This window comes from Lichenostomus cassidix, chromosome 1, assembly GCF_008360975.1.
Source record: "Lichenostomus cassidix isolate B80296 chromosome 1, HeHo_3.0, whole genome shotgun sequence".
Taxonomy (NCBI): Eukaryota; Metazoa; Chordata; class Aves; order Passeriformes; family Meliphagidae; genus Lichenostomus; species Lichenostomus cassidix.
Genome location: NC_139479.1, coordinates 40,307,599 through 40,335,110, shown reverse-complemented (window position 1 = coordinate 40,335,110; position 27,512 = coordinate 40,307,599). Strand labels below are relative to the sequence as shown.

Sequence of the window (27,512 nt, the reverse complement as noted above, 5' to 3'; positions counted from 1 at the left end):
TTCCAATAATGTGCATTTTTCTTAGTTTAAAAAACCACAGAATCTCCCCTGAATTCTAACTATCAAAAAAAAAAACAACTTAAATCATGCTGCTAATTAAACTCATAAAGTTATCCCAATATGATCTCTTATCCACAAATGACTCTTTCCATTTACGCAACCATCTTTACAAAATAAGAGACCAATATAAAACAAGTCTTGCCAGGCAAATACAGACAGGTTTTCACGGATCAGCAGGTAAAGCAAATGTCAGGGTCAAGGAATCTGTTCCACAGAAAGTCTGTTGTGACATCAGTTGGATGAAAATAATGTGGGAATTTTTCAGTGCAGGAAGTTGCAAAGTAATGTACCTGATGTGAATGGAATATGGAATACTGTATTCAATTTTGGCTGCAGTATGACAATATCAATAAACTGAAAAAATTAGGTCACCAAAGTCTCTAAATGCTTTTAACTGCTTCAGAAAAGGCAGTCAAGAAAGGAACTAAAGGAAGTTATTATTGATCTTATTGAATCTCTCTCTTTCTTGATCACAACAAAGAATTCATATGCTGAAAGGAAAACACGTTCAGGGATTGTATATATATGAAAGGAAAATCCTTCAAGGATTATAATAACACACTCAAATGGAATAATAATTTAAACCAAAATATGAAATATGCAGCCCAGACAGCGTTCATGATTTTAGCTCAATAACAGCTTTTGTGTGGAATATTCAGTTACCAAAAATGTCTTCATCAAAAAGTCAAAGGAACAAAACATACGTGAGGCTAGAGGTCTTTCTGGAAACTCCACTTCCAAGAAGATTCTTGGGTCTAAAAATAATGAGACAAATTATTTCAAGACTTACAGTCAACTAAGCAAGCATAAGTTTATTTAGAAGTTATGTGAATTCTTTTCTCAATTCTTACAATTGAGGAAGTGTTCACATCAGCCACAAAACCCCAAACCCATAGGACTGTTATCTGAGGTAGGAGTGTTTTTAGAATGGCATCTCTTACTTTGGTGTAGAAGCATACTCAGGGATGATTGCTCTTTGTCGAAGTGGGCGGACAGGTGATGGAGGCCACTTTGCTGGCTTTTGTGGTGTCGCAGATGAGGAAATTCCCAACTGATTGAACTTGTGTTTTTCTACAAGAGAAGTTATCTATGTCATTCTTACAAACAATGTTTGGTATCTTTCAAATTTAATTTATACAATTAAAGCTGTCTCTGGTGCAAACTACAGTTTTACAAAAAAAAAGGAAGAAAAAAAGTAATTCTTTTCTTCCAAGCAATTGAGAGTTACCATGTGTTGCACTAAAAAGTGTGGCAATTTGGCAGAAAATAGACCCCCTTGCTTTCCAGCTGGTCCTCAGAGATCAGACACCTTTCAGAATCGAATCCTTGGCTACACTGAATGTTTTGACCCAGGAAATTAGGCTTGTGATTGCAATTGTATTGTTAGTGCTATAAACAGTGACCCTGCAGTTAATGTTTATATATATAAAATGCATATATATGTGCCAGAATAATGTGTGTATATACATATATTTATTTATTTAGTTAGTTATGGCAATCCAAAAGAACCATGTGTGTTGCATTTAATAGTCTGGCTCTTTAGAATGGGACCAGACCTATGGTTAACAGACTGTTCACGCACCCAGAGTAGGGCCTGTAGTTACACCTTATATATATAAGAAATATGGTAAAGTAGGAAAGCAGCTATACAGAAATGTTATTAAATAAAACCTTAAATAGCAGTTATAAAATGTAACACAATGAAATAAAACCCAAAATCCACTGTAACCTTCACCAGGAAGCAGAACAGAGGAACACGATGGTACAGTAAGAGGTGGAGAAGACATCACAGAGGTTATATGTGCAACGGAAAATGGGAAGAATGGTTTAATAACCTTAGGCTTAGACATTCCTACATCCAAGTGTCAAGGGCCCAAAGGAGGTTAAGTTCCTCAGAGCCTGATGGATTAAAGGAGCTGCTTCTGACACCTTGGAAAAAACAGAGCAAGGGCAGACTCTGTCTAGTCAAAAAGAACTACTACAGTTAATGAGAACTTTATGGTATTGGTGCAAATATCCCTGGTTTCTCTATTATTGCCTGTCCCCTATACAGTTTGTTCAAAAAGGGAAAATCATGGGAGTGGACTGAGCAACACATGAAGCAGTTCCAACAGCTTGGTCCCACACATCCCACAGCTGGCCCTATTGCAGCAGAATGGGGTTTTGTTGAGAACACAGCATCTGCTGCAACCTATTTCACACTGGCCCTGATGGACCAAAGAGATTCAGCACAACTGCATTTATAGAGAGAGAACAGAGATATACTGAGTTGGAAAAGGGGCTTTAATCATTAGTCCAAGCAGTTAAACAAGTTGAGCCACTAGGGGATAACCTGTCTGAACAAACCCTGATGAAACTTGTATTGTTTTCCCTTTCCAGGAATGATACTGGGAATGATGCCATCGCACCTTCACTGAAGATCAAGTTAACCATCTAAAGACTGCTTATCCTTCTTGTAGGAGCAATTATTGCCAGCATGAACCAAATTTGATTCATACATCAACAAGCTTGACGTGCAGGGTGGAGACCCTCACTTTGTGTGTCTATGCTAATCAATATGGTAACTATTCTGCACCACACACACTTCACACTTGTGAAACTGACTGTGGCAGCAAATATGAAGGAAGGAGATGAGGGCACTTTGCCCATTGAAATTAGAAAGGTAAACTCAATGCCACTGAATTCAAAAGGGGATTTCAATCCTGGTGGCATCTAAAACATTTTACTCACAACCTCGTGGAGAGTACAATAAGAAGTAAGAAGGGCAGCATCAGTGGTCAGATCTCCTTTTCAGATGGTCACCTACAGCAACAGGAATTTTCAATGAACTACTTTACCCTGTTGTTACTATGTTAATCCTGACTCTAATATGTTTTGCTTTGATCACAGACATGTACGAAAAAATCTGGATAATGATCTGTCAGAAACACATAAGGTCTGGAGGTGGTATAGTGAAAGGTGTGGGGGAGAGGTATGAGCAATTGCCTTCCAGAAACCCCCCAAAAATCCATTAAAAAGGTGTGATGGGGAGACTAAATTGAAGGTGTGACTGTAGTCACGGGGTGGATAATGTAGGAATGAGGCCTACAGCCATGAGATACAGGATGAAGTGACTCCCAGGAGATATGCCATGAGATGTGTAGCTAAGGGATTATGTGGCCATGATGGCATGCTGAGGGGGTGGTAGGTTATCAGGTGGAGGCTGGATGACTCTTATCACTACAGTCATCCAGGGGGAAGAGGGATTGATGCTAAGGTGTCACTGTTGGCAAATCTGTGATCACAAAAGGAGACCAGACTCAGAGTGTAACCCACACTATTGGTGCACCCAGGAACATGACCAGATGTACACTGCTGAATTGGCTAAAAACAGAAATTAATCCCAGCTGTAGCCAGCCCTTCAGAACTGTGAGGATCAGCTGGAAAGCAAGGGGGTTAATTTGCCGCCAAGGTGCTACACCTCCAACACAACACCATGTATCTTGGATAGGAGCTAATGCAGGAGCTATATAAGAGCAAAGATATTTGCAGTTAAACACCATTTCAAGAACCCTTTAAATAAAAGTTTAGTTGTCCATAACTATATAGAATATTGATATGGAAAAGCAGAAAAGCAGCTATTCAGAAATGTTGTTGAATAAAACCTTAAATAGCAGTTATAAAACATAAGACAATGAAATAAAACCCCAAATCCACTGCAACCTTCACCAGGAAGCTGAACAGAGGAAACAGATCTGCTAGAAGGCAATGATTTCTCTTCAGCCCGAAAGCTAACTTGACGTTCAAGCTGCTGTCGAATTCCATGGATGGTGGGCTCTTGCTTCTCTTTGCGTTCTCTGGCATGTCCAATGGCTCGCAAAATTTTATTTAAGCGATCAGTTGATATTCCACGAGCACCCTAAGGAAACAAATTGTACTGTAAACACTCTTTTCGACTTCTACATCACAAAGCTTGTAGAAAAATCACAGAAGTTGGTAACACTGTTCACAAGTGTAGCCATATCCTCCACAGCCATAATTTCATGGCCATCCTCTCAAGTTAGTGGTTAAGGAATTACACCTATTTAAAACATGGAAATTTAGCTTTGGATTTTACAGGTTGAGGACTGTAGTACAAGAGTGAAAGAGAATAAAAAAAGAAGTGGGACTAAGATTACACTTCCTTAAGTAATTCAGTATCATCTTACTGCTTTAATTCCCAAGGATTCCAGCTTTTCCTCCAGGGCTTGCTCCAAAACAACTCGCAATTCTCTAGTTAAAGAAGGATCAGACTTCAGAGCATTTATTAAATAGTGGTTACTTCTATCTGGTTTACGATCACTTTTCTCAGTTTCTGAAAGAAGGAGGAAAAATGCTTTTAAGAGATATGTAAAAAATCCACAGTACGTGAGACAATTAAAAATTGCACTGAAGCATGCATTCTTTAGAAACAGCATAGACATATATGTGCAGTTTTATCTACGTGGAATTGTGTGATTTTCAAAATCATGGGCTAGCTTATAAAAGCCACCTCACTTGGAAGCTGTACCTCAGCACCTTATACTCACCATCACAACTATCTTTTATTGTGCCTGTTACAGAATTGCCTTAAAAGATACACACCTGAATATTTAGCAACAAAGATCTTTACTTCTAACATTGTTCTTGAAATCTTCTGATAAAGAAAGACTATCATCTGATACTTAAGTTCTCTAAAAGTGGTATTTCAAATAAAAGCTGAATTCTAGCAATAATCAGAAGAAGAATACTACAAACCTTTTCTCAATAAAAGCTTCAAGCAACATGATGTTCTGTGATAAAAGTCATCTACTGAAATTAAATCTTTGCGAAGTTGTAACACTTTCAAACATCTTGGTAAAGACAAAATCTTAGTCTGGGGCAGACTGTTTCACAGAAGATACATGATGGATAATAGTTATCTTCAAAAATCTTTTAAGGACAAAGTTCGATGTTGTGGTGTTTTTCTGTGCAAGTCTATGACATCATACATACTTAAAAGCAGACAAAGAAGTTCCTATCTCTTTCCCTTGCTTTAAGTGTCAACAATGACTCTTATGTCAATAAAGAACGCTTTTGCAAGAAATAAAGAATCATCTAGACAGATGCTTCCATCGAAAATGAAGACTGACATTTAAGTTAGGCCAAAATACTATAGGGTCATACAGGGGAGTAAAGAAGCAAAACACACCCATTTGGAACCTGTCTATAAAGTGGCTCTGGCAAGACAAAGTTTTACTGAATGCCACTTGAAGCAAATGAACCAATAACCTGTGGAGACATGATGGCTGCTTCTGTCTGGCAGTCATCAGCAAAGCTGGTAAAGGATATAAAACATCCCAGGAAAGCATGCTGTAAACCACACTCCCAACTCCCCTGAAATAACAGGTAAATCTTGGGCAGGACTTTGCCTCTTTCCAGTATCCCTTACAGGGCAGCAGAGTCATCTGCCAGCCAACAGACAATGACAGGAATGAAGGAATAATTCCATATTGTGACTTTCAAATATTTTATTTTGAAACAAATGTGCCACTTTTTCTATTTTTAAACAATGACAGCTTATTAGAAAGCAGTTCCATTTACTTTCCATTTTTCTTCAAGGGAAAGACAAGCACCCTAAAGAGGACACCATAAAGCCTCAAAATGCACAAATGGTATTTCAGGCAGTTTTGAGGAACTGGCTTCCAATGGGGTCCTGGAAAGAACTATAGGTAATGAAAACTGAGAGTCCAGCTGCCATACTAACAGACATGTGTTGAAAAGGACATAACCAGGCTGAAATCTCATCTGGTTTTGGGAACTGTGTGGACAACTCAGTCCCTGACAGAAATGAGATTAAAACTGATTTGTCTGGAGAACTGAGTCCTAGGAGAGGCAAACAATTGGTCTCAAGGAAACACAGGGCTATCTGACTATCCCCAGTCAAGATGAGATGGCATTATGCAGTACAAAATCCTCCCAGAAAGCCATACATGAGACATTTTAAAGTGGAAGGCTCCCAGGAGTCTTCTGAAAATCCTGTCTCTTTCCAATGTTAATCCTTACCAAAAAATAGATACATCTAAACTCATTTTCAAATTCCTAATTACTCGATACTAATAAGGGTAACAAGACTATCCAGCATTATCCTAATTAATGACAATATTAATTCTTGCTAATTAACTCAAGCCAAATCCTCTTTGCCAGAGCAATTATTTAAGGAACTCTTTTCTTATTCATCCCTAAATACTAGATTTAACAACTTTTGAGTCAAGGGACCTTACATCTGGTCCACTGTCCCAGCTCCTACATAATCCTAGAAAATAATGTTCTGAGTCAAGAATTTTCACACTCTCCCTTACAAACGAGTGTCATCAAAACCAAAAAATTCTTGGTCTGTCTTTTCAGACTGCATTCTTTCTTTTTCTCTTCTGCACTTCAGGCCATGCCTTTAGGCACAGCAGAAGAATCAAAGACAATCCATCAAGAGAGAAGATGGCTAGCAAGAGAAATAGCAGAAGGAACGGCAAAAATGCAAGCAGTCTTTATTTCAGATTGTTCAGAGTCACTGGATTTTCCCTTGGGAAACCTCTCAACACACTGGTGTATTCACACAACAATTTTGTTTTCAAAACAGCATCATTCGTTTGAAATTTAAACTCCCTGGCTGTAAGGGTCAAGACTGATTTCGCACACAGAACAGATTTTTATGTTGTTCAGCTATTTGCTGTTTCACCTAAGGTACTATTAGCTGCCTTCAGGAGAATACCATGCAGGCCGAACCAGTGCTTTCTGTTCTGTCAGTGTAAACGTGGTCTTCTCCAGGTTCTGCTTGGATGAGGCACAGCAGCTGCCAATGCTGGGCTATGTAACTTTATTCCAAATTGCACAACTCTGGCTGGAGCTGTGGCTGCTTATGGGTAGGTGCAACTCAGGTTACTTGTAAAAGTATCTCTGATGCATTTATAAAAGCTGTCAGCTCCAACCTCCACCACCAACTTCCTTCTACCTGAACTCGTTATCCTCTTATGCAGAGTTGAGGAAGGAAGTGAGCACATACTGCGGTAGTGTCAGCACCAAAAATTTCCTAGTGAGGACCTCTTCCCCATCAAACATTTTTTCTCTGCTTAGTCCAAGTGCCTTTAGACATATGGAATGTGCTGGCTTTAAAGACGTTAGCCAGATTTTCATAAAAACATTGAACTTTGATAAGGAAATCATAATATTTACAAGCACCAATAGCAAACAGGAGACTTACCCAAACAATGTTCCCACCCAAATCACACAAACATACTGAAATACAATGAAAATTACTGTAGATATGAAATAATATTTTTTTGTTTTCAAGAAACACATGCCAATATATTTTGAGCTGAATCAATCATTACCTTTTTCCTCTTCTGAAAGCTCCTCTATGGGCTCCAGCATATGCACCAAGGGTGCCTGCTCTAATAATGAGGAAGAACAGGAACACCAGACAAAAAGGACAGAAGAAGGTCAAGGTCCAGGGAGGGAAAGACAGGAAAAAAACCTGCTTTTTTTTTCCACACTGCTATCAACTTCCTTGGTTGCTGACAACCTGCTCAACAATCACAAACCCACTGCAATGTGACTCTTCACTGCCTTGGGGGTACATTTTTGTAGAGGAGACCCTAACACAATAGTCACTTCAGGAGTGATTCTGTTGTCCAAACACAGGTCTGTGGTGTCACTCCAGATACATCTGAGCTTTAAGCCATACTTGAAAACTATTACATGTAGACCAATAAAGATTCAGTTTTTTAAAATGTTAATATTCACCTTCTACAAATTAATTTATATCAATGTAAACTATAACTTTAGTGTTTTCTAGGGTTTACAATAAAAACAGACATGCAAACTGTACTTTCAGCATTCAACTACAGGTATTATAAGAGAAAACAATTTATTGGTCAATATTTTGGACCTACGTGCATTTGCCCCATCCTTCACAAAAAGCCTCTTGCACTCCAAATGGTTGTTATGTTGTATGGGTAGAAGGGGAGAAAGTGATGCTGCAGTGAAGGTGCTTTTTCGCACTTCTTGTACTCCAGGTACAAACAAGGATGCACTGTGACAGGTAATCACAGTGAAATGAGCACTTGGAGCTATGTGACACTGCCACATCTCCAATATTCCCCAAATAAAGGGGAATAGAACTGGTGGTACGCTTGGGTATGGGAGCTGCTCTCTCCATGCTTTCCACATCTGTGGTGATAATCAGCCTCTCACCTGCTTTTCCAAGCCAGTTACCAGACTTAAGATTTGCTCCCACAGAACTTGTGTTCTAAAAAAATGTTCCTTATACCATCACAAGTTGTTAATAAGATGCAAATATCAATATATTTCAGGAAAACACTTAAAAGCAAAACTCCGAGAGACAAATGGGCTTCTGGTCTTTCAGTCTCTAAGGCTGTAAAATTTACTAGTGGCCAGGGCATTCCTGGGCACTGGAACATGATCCTCCACAGTACTGCTCCTGGCACACGGCTGTCCTTCACCAACTAAGGTTCTCCAAAACAGTGTTCACAGTTTGGAATCATTCCCAAAAGCCTGAAGTGCATCTGTTTACAAGGACAGAGCCTGAAGCACAGATAAAATGTTCTGGGGGGATTTATTTTAGCTGCAGGGTCACCAAGACCTCTGAGTTTCTTGGCTGGACTTACCAGACAGTAAGGCAGTTGCTGTGTAGTTGGATTTAATCTATGATTGTTCTACCTGCACTTTACTCAAATGCTCTCTCCTGAAAGGGTCTGACTTATCTCTGCACAAGCCCTTGCCAAGTAATTTAATGTAACAGGAAAAGTCCAGTCCACAGAACTCAGACCTGAAAATAGTCTACTGATCTGGCATAAAGGTGCATGCTTCTCTTTCTCAGTGTACCAGAAACAGAGGAAATGAAAAGTCAGTAATTACTAAGAACAGTTGCAAGAGCAGACCCAAAATGCAATACTGTTAGATGTAATATTGCTATTCACTGCATGGTAACAGAGGAGATCAAATGCTAAGGCATGAGGGAGTACAACATCTGAAAGCACCAACTTCTCTGACGTACACAGGCCTTTTCTTTCTCTTTACTGTGTGAATATTCTAAGAGATATCTATTCAATGTCATGTTGGAATCACATGTAAGAAAAACCATTACTGTGGTTTATAGACAGGTGTGGAGATGACCCCACTTAAGGTTTATTGACCCTCCTTAAGGAGTCCTTTCCTAATGTTTACCAGACATGTGCTTCTTCTGGCCATCTGATCATCCATATTAATCCTAGACACCATTTAGGCCAGCAGTGGTGTGTCTATCATCCCACATCTTCCAGAGTATCTCTGATGCCAGCAAAATATGTCTTATTATGTATAAAGACACAGATGAGATGTATCAAAAGTACAGGTTATCTTAATTTCTTAGTGGATAATTATATTACTGAAAAATTATGCGCCCAGCAGACTTTGGCAAATAATTAAATACCTGTTTTAAAGAGTATTTGAAGACAATTTCTGTGCAGGTGGGATAGGAAAATAGATTTAACAATAACGAAGGATTCAGGCTGTGTATATTTCATGGATATCATGTATTATTTGTCTGTTCTTATCTACTAGTTAAAAAACCCCCCAATATACTGACAGTACTATTGGAAAAGCAATCTTCTAGCCAACATTTAAAGTAGAACTCCCATCTTTAGCATTTCATATTTCTACATATGAAATGCTAAAGAACTTTTAGCCTGAACAGATGCATTAAAATTATCTATGGTGTAGTGTCATCTACAGTAAGCACCATGCACTTGCAATATAAAAACCTAGGAAAAAAAATTAAATTGGTTTTTTGTAAACTAGTGCACTTCTTGAAGGTGTAAGGAATGTAAGCTATGGCTACATTAATTTTATACTCCTTTAATTTATACTCAAATTACACATACAAAGAGCTGCCAGACTTAATCTGTGATACTTGTACTTTGGACCATTGTTTTTGAATTAACACACTTAATATATTTTTTCTCCTAACTAATCAATGGAAAGCCATATACTGCACATAAGCAGCAGAAATATTAATTTTAAACCAATATTCTTAAGTATGTTTTTTTTAACACTTACCTGAGGCCTCTAAATTAGGAGCCTAGTCACCTCAAACTCCTTCTACAGTCATTGAAGAGACACAGGCAACTTCAAAGAGCAATTCAGACCTTAGTTCAGCTGAACCAAACTCTGAAGGTGCCCCTTTTCTCTGTTTGCTGTCTAGGAAGAGTAAATACTTACACTAAATTTTCCTTGGATGCTTCAGCTATGTCCCTAGTGATAGCTGGGCCTTGGTCCACACCATGTTTGTAGACTGAGACGTAAGTTTTAATGGACAATCTAATGAGTAGCTTTGCTTTTTAACTAGTTTTCAATTCCACCTAATATTACTGACCTAACAAAGATTAAATATTGAACAAGTATCAACATTTCAAGAATAATACGAGTCAAAAGCTAATTTTAAAATATTATTAAAAAAACTAAATCATAATTAGTCTGTTGCCTTTTTGTGAGAATAAAGTGATCTTTGAAAGTAAGACCTAAGTTATACCAGCACAAAACCCTACAGGTAGCTCAGAAATGGACAGAAGAATCATCTGCCAGAATGGCATTCAAGATGCTCTACTAGCTTTCACAAGAAGTCAAGAATGCTAACAAAAAAACACCAGACTAACTGGTGTTTTTCTCCTACATTAAGTTATTCTCCTACTTTACATCTAAGATAAATCACATTTGTAATTGAGTATCTTCTCATAACACAGATTTAAGATGTTCAGAATGAATATCAGTATGCAAAAGCTTCTGAGCAGCTTTGAAAGGTGTACTTAAGTTCACATTAGAGAGCCTTTTGAAGAATTAATCTAAAAAGGAAAAGAATGAAGGTATTTTATACACAGGCAATTATAAGATGATCTGTGCTAAATAAATTTGTATACAGAAGTTACCAGGAAGTGCTTTCATTTTCATAAAGGCATGAGATGCAGCCATCATGTCTTAATTCAGTAAGTCAATCCCTTGAAGAGTCCTGAAAACTTCGGGAAAGACACCATAACTTCTGCTAACCTTTATATCCAGAAAATTAGGTAAGGCAAGTTTTTAAAAAATCCAGAAGGGAAGAAAGGGGACAGACAGAGAGACCTGCAGAGATAAATAAAATAGTAATCAGCAAAGGAATCTGAAGGGAACACCTTCTTTGGGGTTTCATTATAAACCTCGGGTGAACCAAGGTATCAATGGCAGGAACAGCTTTTTCTATCTTGAGAAGTTTCACAAGATGTCACAAATTTAATATTTGAAGCAGCAAGAAATCATGAAAGATCTAAACGAGCTGATTTAAATTGTCAGAGTACAGAAAATACTACTGTTCGCAAGACTGTTTCTGTCCTCAGTAAAAATGAAGACAAATGCACTAAGCAAGTGATGCTCAACAAGCTTGGTCTTTAAATCCATAGCAGCAATAATCTACATAAAACTTATATCTTAAATTCAGGGCAATACCTAAGCTACATGCTGTGAGACTTAGCCAGAACCAGCACTACTCTTTTGGTGTAATGAGGCTGGTTTAAATGAAAAATAATTAATTGCTTAAAATGCTTTAAATAATTCTCTATACTTAATATATGGTTTTACTTTTGTCTACATAATATTCATCCATAGAGTTTAACTTAACAAGCTTCAAGCAATGAACTATTAGCCTTGCATAACTTAGAAATCTCTTTCTAAGAGATCTAAACTGTTTTAAAATATTTTGCTTGCTCATTTTTCATTACTTGCCTACTTACAATGAAAATAAAGAATTAATTGATGGCAGAATATTGGTATGGTAACAATACTCTCAGTTACTTGGCATACTGATTAAAAAAAGAAAACTATTTTCACAAAGTACAAAACAATGTAAATATACCTCCCTCCCTGCCACTCCCCTTCTAAATGATACCACAATGCCACAAGTTAAAATACCTAAATAATGATCTATGTGTAACCACAGATATACCCTGGAAGAACTAGAACAGGATAACTGTCTATTTTCATTATTTCTTCCATATTTTTACTCCTTGCCATTTGAAGTCACATGGAAAATACAGTATTTCAAGACTTCTAAACAAACATCTTCACATGCTTCCCTACACAAATTCCAGTAGATGCATGTTCCTATCCAGTATATGCATATATCATATAAACATATTTTTTCATTAGAAAACATTATTTTTTTCCTCAATAAATTTCATCTAAGTGCTTCAATAATATACACGTGCTAGGAAATATTCTCAAATTATTTTTATTTGGTTTTCATTTATTCTTCTCAGTAGTGCACCCTTATAATTACTTCTTAGAAATTCTCAATGCTGACATACAGCAAAGCAATTCAAATTATGTTCTTCCAATATAACTACTCTTAGAGCTATGATTTGACAAGCAACATATCTGAAAAGAGTGTTAGATCTGAAAGTACTGGATCTGGACCTAACAAAAAAACCTACCATGTGGGGTAACTGATGGAGTTGGTTTAGGTTCTTGAGGACGCTCTACAGAAGTGCTCACTAAAATAACATAATAGTAAAAAAAGAATGGAATTGTATTATAGTAAACAGTGACAGACAAATACAGATTCTTAAATGTAGCGATATTTAATCATATGCATAAATTAGTTATTTTTTGGCATTAATGGGGGAAAAATAAACTAATTACAAAGTAAAAACCATTCCTTCACAACATAAAAGTACATCTCTATATATCCCTAACATTTTCAATACTTCTGGAATCAGGAAAAGGAACTACTAACTAAATCATCAGTGAACTAGAATGTGATCATCTCTTTGGTCACGAATGCACGCTGTCTTTGTGTCACAGGGAAGAAGTCTTGGCCCATAGCTACTTAGTCAAGACCAACCTGACTGGGGCTTGTATTCCCCAGAGAGGATCTGCAGCATCCACACCTCACATCAATGAGTGCAAATCCTCATAGATCTACAGATAAGGTATAGAGTGTAGCCTTGGAGTGAATTAGCACTTCAGTCCTATATTCCTCTCATCAGCTTGGGGCTAGGAGCAAATTTGCTTGTGAGCCATGGACTTTTACTTGTCTGGGCTTCAATTTGAATGAATATGACCAGCTACAGCTGAAAAGCCACATGGCCATACTCTTACTATGCCTTCCTCAAACTAAACCTACCTGCTGCTGTTTGATTCATTTCAAGCCAATGCCTTGTTAATACAGCAAAATGGTTTCCAAACTGTGATTAGAATTAATTAATTCATCATCACCTATTGCAATAAACTTATTTCAAGTCACTGCAACTGCAGCATTAACTATATGGGTATTCACGGTGCAGGACAACATCCTAAAACACTATTATCAGGTTTAGTAGTTTGTAATAGACTTCAGGTGTTAAAGCATTGCACAGACAAAAATATAAGAGTTCTTAACATTCTTTGAAAATCTGTGTCTTAACTGACAAGTTAATCAGTTTGTCTACTCTTTCAGTATTTTCCCTTTTGTGAGTTCTGCAGCCTAAGGACAGTCAAGCATGAAAAAAATGGATTAAAATTACACTTCATAAAGCAAATCCAGAACTTTTTCACATAATACAAACCGGAGTTGTTCTATTTCACATCACTACTCAGGCAATCAACTTGGTACATTTAAAGTCCATACAGCTACAAAATATGGTCTTAGTAAATCATGGCAGGGAAGCAGGTAGGTACCATGTGAAAAGCAAATACATTTCCAGTACTGATTTTATTTCAGTATTTTTTTAGTCAAGTTGATACCTATATTTGTTTCAGCCAGGTTGCAGAAATCAGAAAAAAAGTCTGATTTTTCTTACAGTTTGTACTTACCATCATGTTTTTTTATACTTGGAGCTGGCTTCATGGACAATTCTTTTATCTAAAAGAGAAAACACAAATACATTAATAGATTCAAATGTAAAAGATCAATATCTAAAATGAACATTTAGCATAAAATACCTAGTTTCAGTACTACTCCACGACAGAAATTACTGGTTATGATTCAGGGAGAAAAATACTACTTCTGTGCCCAATATGTATTTTATTCATGCTTAACGAATGCTTGAAGACTTTTGTGTTGTCTTGATGTGAACTCATGCTTTGTACATCCTGTTATTTCAAGTTATAAAGTGAAATGAGAGCAGACTTACAGGCCACTTCAGCACTTAAGAGTTTCAATACTTTCTTCCTCTACAACTCATGTTCCATTTTGCAAGCCTAGCTTCCACTCCAGGGAAACACTGGAGTGTTTAATTACACATTGATTTTAAATGCATGAACAATTCTTCTTCCTGCTTTACAGTTTTGTCTATTTGACACCTCAGGACAAGCACCGAAGTGACAGAGTAAAGAAAACACTCTGGCTGTAATGTGATCTAAAGAAAACAGGAAACTTGTGAATCCTATATCATTAAAACAATGCTCTGCACTCCAATTCCCGAAAGAGAAGAAGAACACATGGTGTCAGCTGGAGCTGGCACAAGATATTGGACCCTGATCCTTTTATTTATCAGTTTGGTTACAGCCAGTAGTGCCCCTATCCATTGTCCATTAAGTTTGGATTCTGCAAAAGTGTTAGCTATTCCTCAAGTCCTTTTGTTTTCCAGGGATTGAGAATGTAGATCAGCACAACTGTATTTCACAAGCACTAAACTTGGACCATTCTGAACCTATCTGAGGTCATACTGTTATCTTTCAAAAGGTCACTTTATTGCAGGAAATTCATCTATGATTAAGTCCTCACTTTCTCCAGTTATCAAATTTGTTAAAGTGGAGACGTAAAAGCTATTATTTGTCATTCCACTCTTTAAGCACTTAAGCATAATTTTGACATTAATCTCAAGCAAAAGGTGTAATAATAGATGTCGACTTACAAAGAATGCACCACCTAACAGAAGAATAGGCCATCATGTAATCATGCCACAATCTAAACTCTAGACTACCTAGATTTTTCCCCCACCAATCACCTCAAAAAATCTATAGTTATGTTTCAACAAAACCTTATTTTAGGCAAAAACAATTAATTTCCAAACATAGAGTCCTAAACTATCTCAGGCTGGATGAGACCTACAAGGATCAAGTCCAATTCTCTGCTCCTTGCAGGACTACCTAAAACCTAAGAGCATCGTCCAGACACTCCTAGAACTCTGACAGGCTTAGTACAGTGTTCACTTCTCTGGGGAGCCTGTTTCAGTGCCCAACCACTGCTGGGGTGAAAAACCCTTTCCTAATGTCCAATCTGAACCTCTCCTGCTTCATTCCATTTCCTGATGTCCTATCATTGGTCACCAGAGAGATCAGCACCTGCCCTCCACTGCCCCCCTTGGTGGGGAGGAACTTGTAGGTTATGATGAGATCCCCTCTCTGGCTTCTCTTCTCCAAGATGAACAAGCCAAGAACAACAGCTGCTCCTCCTAAATCTTGCCCTCAAAATTTTTGATCACCTTATTTGCCTCCCTCTGGATGCACTGAAATAGTCTAGTGCCCTTCTTCTACTGAGGCACACAAAACTGCCCCCAGCACTGGAGGTGAGGTTGCCCCAAGGCAGAGCAGAGCAGGACAATCCCCTCCCTTGCCCAGCTGGCAATGCTGTGCCTGATGCCCCCAGGACAGCTGGCCCTCGTGGCTGCCAGGGCACTGCTGACTCATGTTCAACTTGCCATCACCCCAAACTCCAGATCTCTTTCTGCAGGACTTCTCTCCAACCTCTTACTCCCCAGCTTGTAGATATAACCAGGATTACCCCATCCCAGATGGAGAATCTGGCACTTGCTCTTGTTACATGTCACATGGTAATATTCTAAATAATTATTCTCATGGTAATGAATATGATACTTTAATTATATTGTGAGAAGTAATGTATTTTCAGATCTCAAACGCTAGATGTCATTATGATTATTTTGCAGCAGATTAAATCCTTTCCACTATCAGAAATTTTTCACCTGTAGAGGTCTTTGGTAACAGTGACCTAGAAATCTTTTAATTTCATGTTGGACCTATAGAAAATATTTGGTTTATTTCACCTTTATTTCTCAAGCATATTTTAATTCCTGGTTTACATTCCTGTGATTTCCAGATCTATTCTTATTTATCAACATAATTTCCAACATGCAACCAAAACACTACAGCAATACTATTACAAACTGCAAATATTAAATACGCAATCAGATATATTTCACAGACCAAATGCTAGTACAGTGTTTCTCTGTGTCCTGTGCTCTCTGAAACATGAAGTGTTTCACAAAACAGACCTGTATCTTCTGACTAATAACCAGATCATTCTGCTCCTGAAGCCTGTGCTCCAATTCTTCTATCCTCCTCTTGTAAAAGACGTTATTTTTGTTCAGGTCTTCTTTTGCTGATAATTTAAGTGCCTCAATCTGTGACAGTAGCTAGAAAGCAATCAGAAGAAAAGTAACATCATATTAATACTATACTAAATATTTTAATGCTATAAAGTCTAAACAAGCAGGTGTCATGCTTAGATACTTTTAACATTTTCTTTCAGCAAAAACTTAATGTCTTCTCTGCTTTCACTAGGACTGGTATGTATTACAAAACAGTTGCCTCGATCACTTTTTAATTACACAAGGAAGACTACCTAAATCTCAATATAAAGAAAAGGTCAGACAAACACATTGCTGAGATTGCCTAAAAATAAGAATGCAGGAAAAAGTGTACAATTCTATAATTCTAATTCTATAAAATGTTTTAATTACAAACAGCGTCAAATAATGATACTTTAAGGAGGTGATATGTGAATTTGTAAAATAAACCTAATATATTAACTCTGAATGTGGAAGACAGGGAACAATACTTAGGTGCACCATCCCAAAAATAATACTTACATTACTCCTCCCTTATTCTATTCTTGCACTGTATGTGGGTGTATCATTAACTACATCCATTTTGGAGACTGTTCCATGGTTCCTCCCCAATGTTTTCTTGCCAGAGGAGGAGAAGCATTGGTCAGACCACTATGATCTGCTCAGTTCTTACATGATCACGCAGATGAAAGGAAAATGAAAGGAAAAGAAGCAAGAGAAACAAAGCAGGAAAGAGATTAAAAAGAAATGCAGACATAAAAAAAAATCTGAGGAATAAAGCTTTGTATAGTAAAACACATAAACTGATGCAAAATAAAATGCCATGGTGTTTTTTCTTGAAAAAGCTGAATAGATTCTGCATTAGAAAGCTACAACAGCAAAAGCAATAGAGAAGTGATAGAAAGGAGAAAAAAAAGATTGAGACACATGCCACAGGTCCATGGTAGCAGCAGGTACAGAGTGGATGGAAGCTACAGGTTGGCAAGTCATATCTCAACTATTCAGCCTATCTACTTAACACAGAAAATGCTATATAATACAGTGCCCACAGAATCAGCTGTAAGCTCTTCAAAAGACAGATACAGTTTCAGTTTTCTGTCAGATTCTGAAATGATCAATTCAGTTTCAACCCTGGCCTTAACTGAAACACCAAGATCCTACCATAACAGAAACAGAGAGATGATAAATACAACAGGACACGCTCTTATAAAATCTTGATATCTAGCAGATGTACTAGAGCATATCAAGAGCTACTGAAAGGGTAATAAGAAAAATGTCTCCTTTTGGTGTAACTGGTTTCCTGTGCCGCTTACCAGGGACTTTTCTGTCTCATGGTCATGACGGAGGGCTTGTACTAGAGATGTCCACTTTTTTTCCTGCATGGAGGAAATAAATTTTAATTCCTGTTAAGAACACATTTATTTTGATATATGCAGCTTTATTTCTTGTTAGTAACACATGACCATTTAGTTCAATATATGCAGCTTTATTTTTCAAAATAAAGTATAAATACCAAAAATATGACAGATCATATGAAATTTGAGTAACCCAGGATTTAAGGCCTAGAACAGTCATCAGCATGATTTATACATCAAAGTGTGGTTTTCTTACCAACTCGAGAAACTGTGTATTTGCTCTTTGATTTGTATATGCAGTCACTGTGAGTGAGAAATATACAAGCATTTTGATACATCTCTGTGCATTAACAAAAAAGTAGTAAGAGTAGTTTTTCCCTACAAATAATGTAATTTTGAGCACTCATTCACTATGTAGTTTGCATAGTAATGAAAAAACCCCAATATTAACATATGAGTTTTAGAGTGAAGCTAATTTTCTTTGATGAAGTAAAGAAACCCATATAGCAAAACTAAGTTTTCCACATCTTTGAGCAGAAGTGACCAAACTTCTATATAATACCAGCAGTAAACAAAGATGTTCATATCCCAAAACCTATGAAATATATAAAGCACGTGTAAAAAAAATGAAACAAAAAAAAAGCACAGGTTGGCAAATTCTATCAGAAAGTTTCCTAATTGTCTTTTTCATCTTGGGAAATGGAATATTCCAATTTTTCAGTAAGTGGCCTCACAAATCAGTAGACATAAATGCTTTATTAGAGCCTTCTGGAATTGAACAATCTTTGCCACCATAATTGGCAAAGATAGATATATTTAATCATACAGAATAAGAGAATATCAATAAATAAATAACAATTACATTATTTATAAAGGATAAAGAAAATAAATCCTTGCTTGCCATTATATGGATAGTACTAAATAGTATTAAATCTTTAAACCCAGGTATTTTTGGCATTGAGAAGAATGAAAATTTTACTTATGGATTTTTTTATCCTACTCAGAGATGAAAAAAAATAGAAAGAAGCAATCTGTCAAAAGCAATACAAAGTTAGTGTTACCTGTTTGTCCAGATATCTAACCACATTTGGATGATCCTGAGGACGCTGAGGTTTCTCCTCTGTAAATTCATGGCTGTCTTTCAGTGTTCCTAAATTGGATTTTTGTTGCATATTGGACTTTTGTAATTCTACCAGTTGCTAATAGGAGGGTGGAGGAATACAAAATTTTCTTTAAACACAGTTATGCACAGATTGCATCAGAAACTTCTCCTATTTCTCATGAGTTCAGCATTTATCAATTTCATGTAATTAATAGCACCTACATCTAACATAAATATAACTTGTAAAAATTACAGGACCTAACAGCTACAAAATATAAGCTGCTCTGGTAATACCATGCAGATTTGTTTTCTGACCCAGCCATACTTTTAGGATTCTCTTGCTAGTGAGCATTTCCAAAGCATGTATTGAAAACACATGAATTCTATCAGGACTATAATGCAGAGGTTAATCTCCATGCCACTTATGAGAATATTAACATAAGGACACCTAACATGCAGCAACCACAACAATATCTACTAATCTATAAATAGGCAATCAAAGGCTGAGAAGTAACGAAAAACTGACAGTTGCTGAAGGTATCATTCATTCATCCAAAACAATCCTTTAAATTAAAAAAAAAAAAAACAAAAAACAAACCAAACCCAAAATTACGTTAATAAAATACCAGTATACAAAAATGCAATTATGGCTACCATTCCATCATTACTTTTAGAGTTTTGTGGGAAGACCTTTACCATGACTGTATCACATTTCAAATACGTGAAGATCACTGCCATCTATTGTAAGGGATCCACGCCTTAAAATGTTAGAAAATTTAAATTGCTTACACTTTCTAAGGTTGAATTTCTTGAAGATAACTCCTTAAGCTCTTTCATAAACATGTCTTTCACTTTGTCTATTTGTTCAGCCAATTTCTCTCTTTCCTCATCTTTCCATTTATGAAATGATTGTAGAATATCTTCTTCTTTTGATTTTTGCTGCTCACATTCCTGAAATTTAAAAAAAAACATTACTTGTTATTTTTCCTCACATTCAATACAAATTCAAGCTCCCAAACTGCATGTGGAATGAAGTCACTTTCAATATTTGAGAAATACTGTGACATAAAAAACCCATAAAATCCACCAGGTTTTTTTTAAGAATTCTGGGGTAGCAAAGTGTGCATTTTGCTAGCAAAACAAGTAGGCTTCAAGAAAGTTTTGGCAGTTCATTATTTTTCACTGAATAACACACAACTGATCTTACTTGGCCATATCAAAGATCCACTTAGTTCAGCTTCCTGTTTCTCACAAAGATCTTAAATTTACAGGTAAGAAAGGTTAATATTGGGGCAAGCAAACATGCGTGTTCTCCTTCACAGTCTCCAAGTTGCCAGCTGTTTTTAGGTCAGAGGACTTCAGCCTGATACAGTTCTGTGAACCTCATTAACTGCATAACCTTCAATACATTTCTCCTCATACACTTTTGCAGTCATCCCCTCCGGCTGCATCAGCTTTTAACAACTGCAACATCTTTTGCCAATGAGCTCCACAAGCTGCACGAAGAGCCAGGTACTTTTGTTGTTGTTGCTGCTGTTGCTGTTGTTTGAATCTGGTCCTGCTACGTTCATTTGATGGATGCTGAGTCCTGAACTGGAGCACAGAGGGAATGGTTCATCGCTATTCACTCTGTGTAACTCATAACTTCACAGGTATCAGTATCTCACCCTCCATCTTCATCAAGCTGCTGTCTCTTTTTCAGACTGACAACTCTCAGCATGCTCAGTCATTCTAAACACTGACTGATCATATTTGTACCCCATCTCCACAACTTTTATAGCTCTACCCTACCCTTTTTGAGATGAAGGCACTAGATTCACACACTGCATTAGGCTGTTGCTTGCACAATGATTTTCCAGAAAAATTGGAAATATTTGATTTTCTTTACTAGCTGCTACTAATATTTCCCTAGGACTATTCTGTATCACAACCTTAAGATCTTGCCCTTCTGTAACAGCACTCAGCGTACAACCCATCATTTCCTGAATGAAATCAGAATTATTTTATCCCCATATACATTTTACCCCACTTTATCAGTTAGATCACTTCAACAATTACACTACAGAGTGATGCATTTTTATATAGTTCTCAAATTGTTTAAAGTCCTGCATTTCACTGCTCGGGCCATACATATTTTTTAGAAAAAACCTTCATCTTTCCATCACAGCATTCACTCTGAATTTTTTCTCTAACTATAACATGTAATCATTGCACAACTAGGAAGAATGGGATCATCTGTAGCCTTTCACCTCAAAGGAGTAGAAGTGACCAAGAATAGGAAGCATAGCAGTTTATATACAAATTCCCTCCAGTAGTAGTTCTAAAAAAAAAAAAACAACAAAAAAAACCAAAACAAAAACAGCGTGGGAAAGATCTTCTGCTCTTTTAATCAAAAGACAAAAATATTATGACATCTGAATTGACAGTGGATGTCGGTCATGGCAGACAAATTGTAACCAGTCATGCTTCAAATTTCTATCTTCCCAACATCTCAGAAAAACAGAGAAGTTTTGAAAACTTCTTGTTGCGTAACACTGCAGACTGTAGCTTCAGGACACTTCAGGTAGTCCCCTTGCAGTTAAGAGTCTCAGCTATGACAAGTGACTCCAAAATAGGCCCTTAAGGCACCAAAATATCTACATTGCACTGTTATGAATACTCCAAGTTCCACCTCATAAATCAAATAATGCTTTGGGGGCAGAAGTGTGTTATAGATGTACTTCTCAAAAGCTAGGTGCAGAATGAATGAGTAGAATATCTTCCATATGTCCACTTAGGGCCAAGGCCCATTATTCTGACAGTGCTTGCACTCCTAAGTGAAACTCTACCAGCTTTTGATTTGGTCATTCAGTACTTTCGAAAATGGAAGCTGAAAAATTCCAAGATAGGCAGAACAAGAGGACTGAAGAAAGAGAAGTCTGAAGCTGAGTTCAGGGAAAGAAACACCCCATGTTTTACAGAAGACCAGGGTTTCCTCTGGAAACAAGGAAGAAAATCATCATCAATCACAGGATATTAGGTTGGAAGGGATCATTCTCCAGGATATCCTTGTCCTGCTGAATCTTGAAAGTGCTCAGCGTTGGGAAATCCAGCACTTCTCTGGGTTGAGTGAACACAGTTCAAAGTACTAAATCTTCTGAGATGCTCACATTACTTAGCATGTATTACCTTAGACAACCTGGCCAAATTAGCCTGCTGTTCAAACTCTAACTGGGACTTGGTAAGCTGCAACTGCTCCTTCAGTTTTTCAATCTCATCCTGCAATTTTTCTATCTTTCCTTTCCTCTTCTGTTCTGTTTGAAAGAAACACAGATTTTAAAAGGTTTGTTGCAATTTCTGGAACTATGATACTCACTGCAAATACATTTCTAGTGTTTCAGTAACATCTTCACTAAGTGTGACTTTCTTAGACTATTTCCCCTCCCACTACCATGATTCTCCATGCTTTTGAATACATATTTTCTTTGGACTGCTAACTTATCCTCAAACACTTGTACTACTGACACATGTGAAATAGTATATGAAATACTTACATGAAAAAGTATTCTATAATCTAATTTCAAAGGAATTTAAGCAACATAGGCTCATAAAAAGGACATAGGAAGGACAAAGTGAACCTCAGTTATTAAATTCTGCTAGGTTTAGTTTATCCTAAATATCTTTTGTAAGGAATGCATTTGGAATACAACTAATTATTTATGTGGAAAGAAATGAGAGAATATGAAACAAAAAAAATAAAATATGCAAAAATTACAACAATCTTCAATTGTGAAACATTTAATCAATTTACGAAGGGTTTACATGCCCATCAGCTGGGAATCTGAGCACAATGCAGAACATTATGTCAGAAATAACTGCATGGGATATTTCCTCCATAGAGCCATTTCAGGCTAATGCTTTCACATGACAATTATTTCAACTGTTTCTGCAGCATCTTCCACTATCATTTTATCAACTGTAAAGTGCACAAGAGTTTCTTTCTTCTTCCAATATATTCACACTTCCTCAGGTGCTTACTCAGACCCCTCTCACTTTTGCTGCTGTTTTATTCACCTGACAAGCTACAGTTCAGGCCTCATTAGAGTCTTCCCACTTTTTCTCCTCCCAAAGGCTCCTCTGGTGTTTCTAATCACTATTTCTTGTCAATACTTGTTGGTGCTTAGCAACAAATCATAAGCATGCAGCCTAGCAGGAAGGAGAGAATTTAGATATGAATGAAAGAAACTTTGAGACCATTGTTTTTCAAACTAAACATCTTTCAATTAAGAGAGACTAAAGTATGCAAGTTGGGGTAAGGCAACCTTGAGTATCAAAGATAGAGGAAGTCAGACTGTTCTCAACTGTTTCTCTTTTTTGCTACATTTCACAGTCAGTTTAGTTCAGGAGAGCCTGGTTCTATTCAACCTGATTTCAGCTGGGGTAGATTATTTCTGTATTAATAATTCATATATATTTAAAAAATGTATCTTCCTTAGCTCAACTTGTTCATTTTACCAACACCTTCAATAACATACATACGTAAAGATAAATTGTGCTCTGAACTGTGCTACTGGCTAAAGTATTTAACAGAAATGCTAGTTTGAAAAGATGCTGCAAATATGGCCCACAGGTTTTTGTTAACTATTTTCCAGAGACTGAAACATATGTTGCCCAATACATTGTATCAGTCAGTGGCACTTGCACTCACCCAAACTGGTAACTGCCACCTAAAAATGAAAAATAAAAATCATTCTTTCAAGTTACACAAAATCATGGACTGCACATCCACACTACATTTACACTTTTCTAAACTACATCTCTTAATTTTTTGATAATATTAAAGTACATACCAATCTCAGCCTCTCCTGGATGACGCCTTTGAATGTGACTTTGTAAAAAGGAATAGGTCATAAAAGCCTTTTCACAAAACGGACACTACAAAAACAAGCAGTTAAAAACAGATTAGTAGCATCTTTTTGGTAAACACAGTGGTTAAGGTTTTTAACAGGTTATTACTTTTGTTCATATGTCAAAAGAAGGTAATTTTACTAAATTCCATCTCACAAGAAAAAGGACTACAATTCTCATGATACCTGATTTCTGTAAAGTTATTATTCTATTAGTGCTATCTAAAGTTTCACAGTGATGGTCATGAGCAAGAATCTGATTGTGCTAGGCACCATACAAACTGAACAAAAAAGCCTTTGGCCAAGCAAGTTCAAATTCAGATATAAACCACAAAGATTCATATATGTAGGTAGAGAACTATAAGGATAAAGGTGTGACAACCCTCTTAAGCAAAATACACAGACTGCAGCCAATCAGCAGCTTAGGTGTTCTTACAATTCATGTAACACCACAAAGCAGAGCACCACACAGCTGGTAAAAAACTACAAAGACAGGTTTGAGTACATGAGTTGTAAGATGTCAATATTCAAAGGACCACACATATGTAAATACTCAAACATTTCAACCAAAGGAAGGTAACAGTACACCTGTACTTTTTGTAAGAAAAGGCACATAGCTACATTAGTATGCTACCTAGAATCCTTCTGAAGAACAAAGTTGTTTCAATTACTATTTCTGTAATTTACTTATTAGTTTCAAATTTAAATTTTAAGTCAAATTTTGATCCTACTCTTTCTAAAATATCCTTTTTGTTTGCCTTCAAAGTACATTCTACTAATGTTCACAATATATTTTAGATGGGTAGTACAAGGACAGAAGCTACATCTACAAACTTGGTAACATACTTTAAGACTATGCATAAGGGCCGCTCAACACTTTAGGGTCATTCATTACTTATATCTCATACTTTTTTCCAAGTAAATGCATTTTAACAAACCACAGATACTCAGATAAGTCATTTTTCCTTATCAGTTTGATATGACTGTAAGAAACCAGCTTAATAGGTTCAAGATCTTGTCACCATAATCAATGCCAGAAGGAGAATCTGGGGAACTACAGACCTGTCAGCCTGACTTAGGTGCCTGGCAATGTTCTGGAACAAATCATCTTCAGTGTGATCACATACAGAACAACCAAGGGATCAGATCCAGCCAGCATGGGTTTAGGAAAGGCAGGTTCTGCCTGACCAACTTGATCCTTTTATGACCAGATGACCTGCCTAGTGGGTGAGGGAAAGGCTGTAGTCAACACCATCTACTACAGCAATCTTCTGGAAATGCTGGCAGCCCATGGCTTGGAGAGGTGCACTCTTCTCTGGGTTAAGAACTGTCTGGATAGATGAGCCAAAAGATCATGGTAGTCTTGTATCCAGTTGGCCTCCAGTCACTAGTCATGTCCCCAGGGGTCATTGTTGGGGATAGGCCAGTTTAAAATGTTTATTGATTATTTAGATGAGGGGATTGAGTGCACCTTCAGGGATTTGCAAACAACACCAATTGAATGGGAATATTGATCTGATGGAGGGTAGGAACGCTCTGCAGAGGGATATGGACTGGATGGATTGACAGAGGCCAATTTTATGAGGTACAACAAGACCAAGCACCAGGTTCTTCACTTCAGCCACAACAACCCTCTGAGCACTACAGGCTTGGGGTAGTGTCTGTAAAGCTACTCAGTGGAAAAGGACCAGGGATGTTGGCCAACAGCTACTGAACATGAACTAGTGTGTGCCCAGGTGACGAAGAAGGCCAGTGCCATCCTGGCTTTCATCAGCAGTATTGTGGCCAGCAGGACCATGGCAGTCATTGTCCCTCTGTACTTGGCATTGGTAAGGCCACACCTCAAGTTCTGTGTCCAGTTCTGGGCCCCTCACTACAAGAAGGACATTGAGGTGCTGGAGTGAGTGCAGAAAAGGGCAATGGAACTGGTGACAAGTCTGGAGGGTAAGACCTGTGAGGAGCAGCAGAGGGAGCTGGGGTTGTTTAGCCTGCAGAAAAGGAGGCTCAGGGGAGACCTTATCAACCTCTACAACTGCCTGAAAGGAGGTTGTAATAACACAGGAGTCAGCTTCTTCTCCCAGACAATAAATGACAGGAAAAGAGGACTTGGATTTAGCCTCAAGCTGTGCCAGGGAATGTTCAGGTTGGACATCAGAAGGAATTTCTTCATGAAAAGGGTGGTTAAACACTGGAATGGACTGCCAAGGGAGGTGGAGGAGTCACCATCCCTGGAAGCATTCAAGAAATGTGTGAACACTGCACTTACAGCCATGGTCTAGTTGACAAGATGTTGATCGGTCAAAGGTTGGACTTGATGATCTCAGAGGTCTTTTCCAAAATAAATGATTCTGTGATTATGTGAAATTCACAGATTTCATATAATATTTAGAACACTGCCACTGGTAGTTGGGTATCCCATAAAATACACTTTTCAGCAAACACTAAAGCCATGAATAATTAAGACAAATTTTGTTGAACAAATGCAAGACCTAAAATAAAACCAAAATAAAGTGATATAGTATGGCAGCAAAGCATTACTGCCAACCAACAGGGAGCTTACAGTGTAACAGATTGCACATGATTTACAGAATTAAATTGGCTGTGAAATAACGTTATCCATTCGAGCACAAACTTCACGTCAGCTTGACTTGCTGATAGTAGAAGAAAGCTCTTACTGCAGGAGACAGGATTTACACAAGGAATATTTAGGGTTTGAATTATGCAACACTTTTCTTGCAACTATTTTTCACAGTGTTAACCACAACATGCACTTTATGCCTATATTGTACATGAGAATGTATGATTTCTGACCAAAGTATCCAAAAAGTGAAAAGTAGTACTTAAAATTAAATTTGTATCACTCACATTAAGGTATTGACCAACAAGTCATAAATTTATGACTTGTAAGTATCATTACTATTTTATAGTGGCTTTTCATGATTAAACTTCTATTGGTGGTGGATTAAAGGCATTATATCTGAATGCCAAAACATGTTTACATTAGCTTTAAAGTGCACCTTCACTAAAAAAGGTAAGTAATGGGCTTATTTGCAAAACATCCAGGATTTTGAGAGGATGGAATCTGAGCTACCCTCTCAGGGTAAAACTTCTATTATCTGTCAACAGAGATCAGCCGAGGTCATGGCACACATGAATATCACACAGCTGTTGTTTAATAAACACACTGCTATCCTGTATTTACAAACACTAGGAAGAGTTTAATTTATCTCTGACATTCACACACTCAGAATCCTGAAAACACTGTAGGAAATTCAGGTGTTGTTCAATATCATTCCCTGAACTAATTTTTCTAGTGTGAACCTATATAAGTTCTAGAGAAAAGAAATTACTAACAGAGAAGAAATAAAGAGGGGAAATCAGAAGTTTACTTTAAGTGAAAAATTACAAATGGGAAATAGATTTCCATCTCTGTTTTACTGCAAATGTCATTGAACAGATTACTAATGAGACAAGTTCACTACCATGTTTTTCAGCTTCTACGGAGACAGTTGCATATTTCTGGAAAACTTGATAATATTTGGCAATCACAGTGTAAGAATCATATAAGTTTGCACATAAAATGACACATGCATTCAGTTTTCTTTTGCAACACAGGACAGACAAACTGCTTTGTAAGTTGAATAAAGTTTTTTTTAAATAATACCATATCAACAGCTTGTCTTTGAGATTGCCACCTGAATGCATGAACCTTGCTATATGTATAGTTCTACTCTTGGAGTATAAGATACCTTTTCCCTTCCAG

General features: G+C 37.2%; 1 protein-coding gene across 6 annotated transcripts in view; it reads right to left on the bottom strand.

Moving 5' to 3' along the window:
* Positions 1-27,512, bottom strand: part of DZIP1 (DAZ interacting zinc finger protein 1) — a 36,605-nt gene that overhangs the window by 5,391 nt on the left and 3,702 nt on the right. For 2 of the 6 annotated variants that reach the window (XM_085057513.1, XM_085057494.1), the window contains exons 4-15: positions 23,693-23,777; positions 22,032-22,156; positions 19,653-19,814; positions 18,823-18,960; positions 17,720-17,782; positions 16,332-16,472; positions 13,912-13,960; positions 7,425-7,484; positions 4,248-4,393; positions 3,763-3,958; positions 1,002-1,131; positions 765-815 (exon numbers count right to left, since the gene is read on the bottom strand). In XM_085057513.1, the coding sequence (XP_084913639.1) occupies positions 765-815; positions 1,002-1,131; positions 3,763-3,958; positions 4,248-4,393; positions 7,425-7,484; positions 13,912-13,960; positions 16,332-16,472; positions 17,720-17,782; positions 18,823-18,960; positions 19,653-19,814; positions 22,032-22,156; positions 23,693-23,777 (1,346 nt within the window). Of the gene's footprint in view, positions 1-764; positions 816-1,001; positions 1,132-3,762; positions 3,959-4,247; positions 4,394-7,424; positions 7,485-12,551; positions 12,612-13,911; positions 13,961-16,331; positions 16,473-17,719; positions 17,783-18,822; positions 18,961-19,652; positions 19,815-22,031; positions 22,157-23,692; positions 23,778-27,512 lie in introns of all 6 variants that reach the window. The other 4 variants (XM_085057503.1, XM_085057485.1, XM_085057520.1 and 1 more) reach the window with 3 other exon arrangements.